Source organism: Lolium rigidum, chromosome 2, assembly GCF_022539505.1.
Source record: "Lolium rigidum isolate FL_2022 chromosome 2, APGP_CSIRO_Lrig_0.1, whole genome shotgun sequence".
NCBI classification, from domain to species: Eukaryota; Viridiplantae; Streptophyta; class Magnoliopsida; order Poales; family Poaceae; genus Lolium; species Lolium rigidum.
In genome coordinates this window covers 137,566,013-137,576,127 of record NC_061509.1, presented here as the reverse complement: position 1 = coordinate 137,576,127, position 10,115 = coordinate 137,566,013, and the positions used below count along the sequence as shown (strand labels likewise).

The 10,115-nt window shown below is 43.7% G+C and overlaps 1 protein-coding gene across 1 annotated transcript; it reads right to left on the bottom strand.

Moving 5' to 3' along the window:
* Nucleotides 1-4,038: 4,038 nt before the first annotated feature.
* Nucleotides 4,039-7,987, bottom strand: LOC124690153 (protein WVD2-like 7). Its single transcript, XM_047223580.1, has 9 exons — nucleotides 7,910-7,987; nucleotides 6,690-7,430; nucleotides 5,603-6,070; nucleotides 5,379-5,437; nucleotides 5,196-5,279; nucleotides 5,035-5,107; nucleotides 4,816-4,914; nucleotides 4,521-4,591; nucleotides 4,039-4,305 (listed from the first exon to the last, which is right to left on the bottom strand). The coding sequence occupies exons 1-9, from the start codon at nucleotides 7,985-7,987 to the stop codon at nucleotides 4,281-4,283; spliced, it is 1,698 nt and encodes a 565-aa protein (XP_047079536.1). The 3' UTR covers nucleotides 4,039-4,280.
* Nucleotides 7,988-10,115: the final 2,128 nt, after the last annotated feature.

The window sequence follows — 10,115 nt, the reverse complement described above, 5'->3', positions numbered from 1 at the left end:
TTATCATATCTCTTTATGAACATTGCAATCCTCGTCGATAGACATGATTCATGATGCTTACTATTAGTTTGTTGGTATCCTTTTCATGATTGACATAACTATTAGATGACTTTATTTGCATGTATCTTATTATAAATTGCCTAAGTACTTGTCCATATCATGAGAATATTTACATCATATGAGCAAATGTGTTCGTGAAAGTTTTTTATCGCACTCAGTTGTCAACTGAATTGCTTGAGGACAAGAAATAAGCTAAGCTTGGGTGAGTTGATACGTCCAAAACGTATCTACTTTCCTGAACAATTTTGCTATTGTTTTGCCTCTAGTTTGTGTATTTTGGATACAACTAACACGGACTAACGCTGTTTTCAGCAGAATTGCCCTGGTGTCTTGTTTTTGTGCGAAACTCAACTTTCGGGAAAATCCCCGGGAATAATTGCAATGGGCCTATTTTCACAGAAGATTGACGGAGCCAGAAGACGAGACGGAGGGGGGCCACGAGGCGCCCACCCCACAAGGCGGCGCGGTGGGCCCCTGGGCCGCGCCGCCCTATGGTGGCGACGCCTCGGGCAGCCCCCGACGCTCCCCTCTGGACTACTTAAAGGTTTCGACCTAAAAACGCACGGTCGACCAATCTGCCAGAAGACATCCAGAACTCCGCCGCCATCGCGAAACTTCGTCTCGGGACCAGAAACTCCGTTCTGGCACCTTGCCGGGACGGGGAATTGGAGGAGATCATCGCCATCATCACCACCGACGTGTCTCCATCGACCATCCATGTTTCCCCCAACCATGTGTGAGTAATTCCCCCGCTGTAGGCTGAAGGGGATGGTAGGGATTGGATGAGATTGATCATGTAATAGTCATAAGATTGTTAGGGCATAGTGCCTAGTATCCGTAGTTGGTACTTTTATGATATTGTTGCAACTTGTTATGCTTAATGCTTGTCACTAGGGCCCGAGTGCCATGATTTCAGATCTGAACATGTTATTGTTTCATGATGATATTCATTGTTTTATGATCTTACCTGCAAGTTGTATACACATGTTGCTGTCCGGAACCTGAGGCCCCAAAGTGACTGAAATTGGGACAACCGGAGGGGAAGGCTGTGATGTGAGGATCACGTGTGTTCACGGAGTGTTAATGCTTTGCTCCGGTGCTCTATTAAAAGGAGTACCTTAATTACCAGTAGATTCCCTAGAGGCCCGGCTGCCACCGGCTGGTAGGACAAAAGATGTTGTGCAAGTTTCTCATTGCGAGCACGTAGAACACATGCCTATGGTTATTTATTATTTGGATACCGCTTTATTATTATCTGCAAATGCCCTGTCTTGATTGTTACATGAGTTCTCTTATCCATGCAGCGCCCGTTCATCCATCCCTGTGCCTACAGTATTTTAATCCTGATGTTTACTATAATCACTACCGCTGTCTTTATTTCACTGTTGCTTATATTTCACTACTGCTACTGCTATAAAACTATTGCTACTGATAAACTCTTGCGAGCAAGTCTGTTTCCAGGTGCAGCTGAATTGACAACTCCGCTGTTAAGGCTTACAAATATTCTTTGGGTCCCTTTGTGTCGAATCAATAAATTGGGTTTTACTTCCCTCGAAGACTGTTGCGATCCCCTATACTTCTGGGTCATCAGGCGGCGGCTAGGGTTGGGAGCGGCGGCGCCCAAGGGGAGAGGAGGGCGGCGGCTAGGTCAGGACCCGAAGGGTCTCTGATACCATGTAGAAGAATTATTGGAGATTGCCCAACACCAATAGGGCCGGCTGCTCATGTATATATAGGCGGACACATGTACAATTACAGGTACAACCCTGAGAAAACACGGGGACCTATGCCTATACATTATGTTACTCAACACTAACCGCAAATGTAGTACTTCGTAGTTTGGTTGTCCCCTAGGGCGACACCCGTACCGAACCCTAGCCGCCGCCAAGAGCTCCTCTGGGTGGCTTCTCTACCACCAGCATTTGCCGTCGTGGTGGCGAACCTTGCTGTCGAAGATGCTGGGGAGCGGAGGTTGCAACGGTGACTTCATACAGGCGGGTGGGCGGCTTTCGTGGAGGTGGTTGTAGGCGGTGGTCTAGGTGGCACCCCCGGCCAGGTGGCATCAACCTTCGTCAGGTGGCCTCCTTGGGGGCTGATGCGGGTGAGGTGGCTAGCCGCGGGTGTAGGATCCCGTCGAGATCCATAGTCGACTACAACGACGCGGTTGGGGTAGCACGGAGCTGGTCGATGCGAATAAAGGTGGTATGGCCTTGTTGCCTTTCAGCGCCAAGTCGCAGATCCGTTTCATGTTGGCCTCCTCAATCTGGCCGCCGACAAGTTTTGGCCTTCCTCTTGAAGGTCTATGTTGATTGGCTCATGTCGCCACTGGATATCTAGATCGAAATCGATCTGGTCATGCACGTCCATATGTTCGGCCTGTGAGGCTTCGTGAGTACGTGTCGCGAAGCTTGGCTTTCTTGTTGGTGCCATAAGACATGTCTAAATATAGATTTATATGGTATTGACAGAGGTGGAGAAAGTCATGGTGGTTGGGATCGGAGGTTTGTAATGGCGGAGAGGTGTCTTGCATGCGAAGGAGACTTGCGGCACATATTCGTCCTGTGTGTCTTGAGTGTTTGGTGACTTGCAGCAACGGCCTTGAAAAGAGGGGGTGGTAGCACATGTGGACTGGATTTTTAGTGGTGCTCCTCGAGTACCAAGTCGCAATTTCTAGGGTGAAGTCCAAGGTATGTCCTTCTTTTGTAAACTCATACTTTTCTTAGGGTGAAAACCTAAGATCTTTAATCATACTTCTTTTGTGATCTGGATTTCGTATTCAGTGGTGGTTAGAGTGTTGTTATTGCGAGTGTTTCATCACAGCGAGAGTATTTGCTTTTTTGTTTCTCTTTTTTTTTCTTGGTTGCGTACATCATTGATGTATTTAGACACCACGTTGATGTAGACGCTGGGCGTAATTGGTATCTTCGAGATATTAACATTTCCGCTTTATCAAAAAATAGTTCATAGTTTATAATTTGGAGCCGAACACTTTTGAACCTGACAATTATTCTGAGTTTCTTTTGCCGGCTTTTGTGAACCTGGGTGTATATGAACCCACTTTTTTAAAAGTGGGTTTGTGATGTCAAAACATGTTTCAAAAATCAAAACACAAAATGATTGCAAAGATGATCTCAAACATGTGCCCTGAACATGAGTTTCGTTCTGAAAAAACATTTTATTTTGCCTCGGCAAAAAAGTGAAATTTTACAGGGCTATGTAGCAGTATATATGTAACGTATTTTGTCTTTTTTAGATTCTGAAATAAAAAAAGTGGTTTCTCCGCGAAAACTTTCTACGCACACATGAAACATGCATACGTACCCCGATATTTTTATTTCAGAATTTTTTCACATTTCAAAAATGCATTTCCAACCTGGATTCACGTGCACCCAGGTTCAACTGGGGCTTTTCCGACAACACATGTGTTATTTGTTGCCAAGGGGTCAAAACATGGTCGGCATACATCGAATCACACACTCGCACAGATACAGCCCTGCGGCCCAGTCCTCGGCTCTTTGCCCTGCTGCGGGGCTGTTTTGGAGAATGGTATTTCCCGGTAAAGCTTTGTCTATGACCTTTCTTTCAAACAGACCGCACCGATGACAAGAGCACCGGCTAGCTGCGATTGTGGTATCTTCAAAACCAACGTGAGCAAGAACAAATGTGGCTGCAGACATCAGCTACCGACAAATCGAACCGTCTCCGTAGAAAATTCCCTATGTCCAAATCGAACAATTCCAACAGCGCCAGGATGCTTTTCCACGGCGCGGCCACAAAGTCCAAGCACAAATTAATCGCAAGTGCTCCCGCCTCTCGCTTTCACTCACTACCCACGCAACAAACAATCATGGCGAAACAGCGCTGCCAAAGCTCTTTCTTGACTCTGATCAATACAAGAGTTGTACAGATGCTGACCAACAACAACGTCATGGTAGAAGATAGGATTCACATGATACTGGAGGCTACAGAACACCTCTTGGCTAACATATAGGTAACCATGCTGAACTTCAGGAAAGCCCTTGGACAGCCTAAATTATATGCTGAGCTTCAGGAAAGCCCTTGGACAGCCTTGCCTATGCCAAGCTTCAGGAAAGCCCTTGGACAGCCTTGTCTATGCCGAGCTTCAGGAAAGCCCTTACCAAACCCACCAGTGATCGTGCCAAGGCCTCGGAAAATATTGTGTTTCAGAAACTGTTCAGGAACGGCTGAGCAATGGTGCGTCATCGCCAACGGGGCCTCTCTTGTCTGCAGAGTTAAGAATGTTTCATGAGAATCAAGTGGCAGCCAGTACTAGTTCAGGGGGACTCCTAATGGTAGGCGATGACATCAAAGTCACACACCAGACAGATTCTTAGCAATTTGGTTTACGCAGTCTATGCAGTGATCTATCATAAATACATGATCTGCATGGCTGAAGATGGGCTCATAAATCTGGAAAGCGCTAGTTAAAATGGGAGTACCTTGGCTTGCTCTTACACGTCAGCTTGTTTTTCATGCTAGATGAGGGAGTGCCAACCCGTGATGAGATTACCTGCACAAGAGTGTGCAGCAACCTTTAGTTACTGATGCATTTTCATCAGGCACAATGAACTTAAAATAAATGTCCATTTGTACAACCACAATATGATATTGTTCATATAAAGAAAAAGACATAGTCCGTCATACAGGCAACAGAGACTGCAGATTCATGATTGATTACCACAAAAGAGTAAATGCTAAGTTAAACGAAAAAATCACACCCAAAAATGAACTGACCTTTCTGTTTTGTTCATTGCAGTTTACAGTACGTTTTAGCAAAACAGTGGTTCCTTCAGTAGGATGACTTCCATACGTTGACTTTTTCACATTTTCCGTCTACAACAAACCCTTATTAGGAAGTATATACACTTTCTGAAGAGAAAAAAAGTACGAACTGGAGACATCACTCAGCAAAAAAAGGATATGAATCGTCACCTCACTAGGTACTGCTTTTACCTTCATTGTGTTTTGCCCATTTGAGATCCTTGGTGCCTTCGCAGCTTTGGCAGGACGAATGTTGTCATAGCTACTTCTGGACAAAAGAACAGAACAGTTTATAAATGACCAGATATTTGTCACCAAATAATACCACACTTAAGAAACAAATGGATACAAACCTTGCACTTGTGGATGCAGATATGCGCATCAATCCTCTATTCCGTTTACTTTCATCTGATGCCGCAGGTGTGCTCAGCTGCTTCCTGACCATCAGCTCAAACAAGTACAGGAGTGTCAATGATATTCTTCAGGACTTTCATAGTATATGTTGAACAGAAATAATATAAAATAAAATTGAAGACCTTTTGTTCTGTGAAACATTGCTTGTACTTGTAAGACCTGTTGCTCTTTTCGATGCGACCTGCCAAAATTAATTAAACTCTTCTAAGTCACTGTTTTATGTTGAACGTACAAAAATATTTTCTAAAAAATAACTAAGGAAAATTATGGTCCATTGATGAGCAAGTTACTGAAATTGTATCTGTCATGATTTCAAGGGCCAACATTTGATCAAGCGAAAAACTACCTGAGCACTCTGGAAGGGTTTTGTGTTATTTTGAGAGGACTTGGGCATAACAGAGCTTTTAGCAGCCAACCTCCCAGTACTGATGTGGTTACTAGAAGCAACATGAGAAACATGCAACTTTTTGTTGTACAAATTTGTATGAGGAACAGTTGCTGCACGTTCTTTAAGAGAGTTGGGAGAAGCTTGTGCAGATGATGCACGAACTCTATCAGTGTTCTGGCACAAGGCAGATCTGGAAGAAGTCGCAGCTCTATCAGCGTTTGGGTATGAAGAAGGTCCTGTGGCAGGCTGACATGAAGCTGATTTAGAAGAGGCAGCAGCTCTATCCGCACTCATCCTATCAGACAAGGCACGCAATTTCATCTCAACCCTCTTGTAGAAAGGATCCTTCAGGCCTTCAGAGTTCCTGTTTTCTGAGTTTCTTCTTGAATCAACCCTAGGGATTTGGATAAGAGAACTTGATGGGTCCTGAAATAATAAGCATGCACATATATGAGATAAATAATAGTCAACTTTTGCATAGCATATACAAATCAACCAAGACAGGAAGAGACACACAATATGAAAGCTTTCTTTAGTACTCTCCGGGAAAGTCATATTGAGTACATTATACTATGGAACTTACGACCTCAATAACTGCCTGAAACCTCATTCATACAAGCAAAAAAAAAGTTGCTCTAACCATGTAACTGGAGTAAATAGATGATCCTAATATATGGGTGGATGCTTCTGTGTGGTTACTAATTCACTGGTATATGTATAGCAGAGTACATCGATGCCCAAAATAGTTTTTGTACTCTTGCGATGAACCTTCTAAAACATATACATGCATGTAAAGTGGGAGGACAGTAGAAACTACTTTGTTCTGTTATTAATTCATTGTTATATGTAAAGCAGAGTACATCGATGTCCAAAATAATTTTGTACTCTTGTGATGAACCTTCTAAAACATATTATGGATTGTCTAGATTTTTGCATGCCTCTAAAGTGGGAACCGACTGTAGTTGTTCTGTTATATCTTGTCAGTGACTCTCCCTCAGTTGAAAACACTACATAAGCAGTAAATATCAATCCAATATTTTATTACCTTGGCCTCCTTTGTGAACCTATTAGTTACCACTGGCGCTATGTTCTTTCTTGGCTCCTGTTTCTCAAGACCCACTTTCAGACCTTTTGAGTGTAAACTTGCTATTGGCAACACAATTCTTGACGCAGCAACATTACTTTCACCATAATCAGTTGAAATCACATGCTTTGGTGCAAGAACCTTTCTCTCCAAGGTTTCGTGGTTGAGCCCATGGTTACTACTTGTGCGTGTTGCACACTGAAACTCGCCATCGACATATTGCTGTTGACCAGTACTAGATGTCTCTTCATGTTGAATACCTTGTGACCCTGATATCCGCGAAAACAGAGGATTAAATGTCACGTATCCTAGCACATGAGGTCTATGGCATTCCTTCTCATCTGATGAGCTCACTCCAATAGATGGTTGAGAGATGGAGCTTGGAGCAGTAGTCATAGGATCTTCAGAAACAACTGCATGTGCTTTGTCGTCCTGCCTGCTATGGTCCAGAGTGTTGTCATCACTCATTTCTTCAGATGTCGCTTCAGTGAGATGCATAGCTTTCCGGGCCTTCTTCTTGTAATATTCTTCAAAAAATGCCTTCTTTTGTGCAACTAAACCAGGCATGGTGAGTTTGTTTATCTCCTCATGACGTCTGTTGTGTTCAAACACTGATCTGTTTTCCCATGACAAAGACTCCCCAGCAAATCTACCAAATGATACAGAACCATGATCAAGTACCATTTGCTGAACTGAATCATCCTGAACGGCAGACACAAAGCGAAATTAGGGACTCAAGAAATCTAATTTATTAGAGCAACAGACAACAACAACAACTAACTAACAGTTACGGAGTACAAAGCAATATCTAGTCATCTAAAAACTATATAGACATAACTTATAAGGCCATGCAGCATAAGCAGAATCACATCGTGCTCTCTTCTCAAATATTTGCCAACGGCATTACAGTATTCAGGAACCATCTTTGGCATCACAGTTCACAGTACATATAAATGAAAACTAATCAAGCCTACTCAAAACACAACATGTTTCAGACAAGCATCAACTGTATCACATCATGTTGACAGCTCAAATACTTCCAAACAAGGACTGTGAACTGTGATGGCCTACTCAAAACACAACATTATGATATCAAGGAACAATTGAACCTTGAGATTTCAGTTGATAATTCAAGTAGGCAACCACAGGTAAGTAATGGATGGTTTCGAAGCAGAGGACACTACCTGTGTGGAGTGGTCGTTGTAAGGCAAATCTGAGTGTGACCATCCACTGAACGGCTGCCCAACCTCAGCAGCCATTGTGCCCGAATGTTTGTAATCGGCTAACCAACCTCAGCAGATAAAATCCTTGACGCTGATGTTCCGATCTACCTGCAGCACCAGATATACCAACATTCACACTGTCAACTTTTTGCCTCCATGGAAATTTCATGAAATCTACGTCTTTTGAGCAGAAAAAAACAAGAATCGCCAGAAAATTCTTAGGAGCAAACATAAAACCAGCATAAACAGCTCTTGGAAAGTTTAGAGGAACGAAAATAAACGAAAAACCACCCAAATCTTGGTTGCCCGGCAGAGGAAGAATCAGCAGTCAGCAACTAAACCTGGCAATTTGGTTCACCTGGAACCCACGGCTTGAGCCCCATATTGTTTATTGAGTAGAATAGTTTTGGCCAGGAAAGAAAATAACCAGAAAAATGGCGATTCTTGGATGGAAACTGGAAACAGCAACTCTACCAATGAAGTGTAAAACTACACGGGAAACGGGTCTAGAAACATGGAAACAATGTCATGAAGAAACATACGAGATGCGGCGGATAATCCTTGGAGGTAACCAGCAAACTGCGGCATAATCTGAAAACAAGAACTCGCGGCGCTCGCAGAACGGTCAGCAGGAAACGAAGAAACAGCGACGGAGAGGAAAGCAGCAGCAGAGGAGCTAGCCGAACAGAACGAAAAAAAGGAAATCCCCAAATCTAACCGCGGTACGGCGGGCGCACCAAACGAAGCCATCAAGAACCGGGGCGTACCGTACTAGAAAGTGGAGAGGCAAATCAAGAACCCCCCGGCTCGATCGAACTCCAACGGCAGGAACCCGGTAATCGGACGCCGAAGTCTCACCTACTCGCCGATCCGGAATTCTTCGTCGCGCTGGCGGAGAGAGGGGGGAGGAAATATTTGGGGGCGGCGGCGGCGATGGTGAAATTGGAAGAGGAGAGCGCTAACGGCAGGGAAGGGAGAAGTAAATGCGAAGGGGATGGGGTCGGCCGGTCGAGTAACGTTCGAATGAAGCTCGCTCGCACGCCGTTGCGCCACGCGTGGGCTTTTGCCTCTGGCTTACTGGTAGGGAATTAAAAAGGTTGTTCTTGGGCTTCTCTCCAAGGCCCGCCTTGGTATGTGTTGTTTTGATCTTGGGTCTAGAGTATTAAACTTGTTTTGAAATTTGGATTTTTCATGTACCATTTATAGTATTGTTTTTGATAATGCTCCTTTCCACCAACCATTTCTAGGAAATTATCTATGGCTTTGTGTCATAGAAAAAATGCTTTGTCTGAGTGCTCCTCTCTCGTCTCATTTCTATGGCTTTGTCTCATTTCTGTCAGATGGCTTTCTCTACCACCTTGAGCACTGTTTGAGGTCCTCCTTATCATGAGAACACCCACCTCGCATATGGTATTGTACACCCGATGCCTCGTCCTCCTCCTCCCAAGCACCACGATAGCTCGCCATGGAGATCGAGGTCGCATCAATGAGCTGTGAGAGACACCAGAACTATGGGGAATAGGTTCAAGTAGCCTGATCTGGCCACGATGGGTCTCCCTAGAGCCGGATTCGTGACATGCAAGCCCAAAGCAGCGTGTGTGTGTGCCTCAGTTGTTGTTCATGTGGCATATCTCAAACCGCCTCACTAAGGATAAAAACATGTAGCCATGTAGGTATATTTTGACCTTACCGTAGATTTATAGACCGATGTCTAAGTTCACCCACCAAAAATAATAGTAAATGCAATGCTCCATACACTGTACTTAATTTTCGGCATGTCGTGGATGGTTCATCCTTAGGAGGAGTATTAGCCCGTGCTCACATGGTTGCGGACTGTGTGGATTTATGGATGTGGTGCCTATGTAGATTGGTCTAAATTTTTATCAAACATGACGTTTTTGTGTGCATGAATAGATCATTACTCGTATATGCGCTTTGTTTTATGTATCACCATGTTTATCAGAAATGGATCAAGTGAATCCATACACCCTGGTCTAATTTCCTACATAAGAAATTCCTTTATACTAACGCACAAACAATGTTATTTAATATTTTCTTTAAATCTAAAGTGTAAAAATACATTTTTCTTGGTATCTCATTTATGTTGCCAACTCATATTACGGTTGTAATTGAAAATTACTTTGATATCGTTGGGTAAAGAGAG

Coding starts and splice junctions, on each gene's coding strand:
- LOC124690153 (XM_047223580.1), bottom strand. CDS start 7,987: ATGGCTGCTGAGGTTGGGCAGCCGTTCAGTGGATGGTCACACTCAGAT. Junction 5,438..5,602: donor AACCCTTCCAGAGTGCTCAG/GTAGTTTTTCGC, acceptor TAATTTTGGCAG/GTCGCATCGAAAAGAGCAAC. Junction 5,280..5,378: donor AATGTTTCACAGAACAAAAG/GTCTTCAATTTT, acceptor GCTGATGGTCAG/GAAGCAGCTGAGCACACCTG.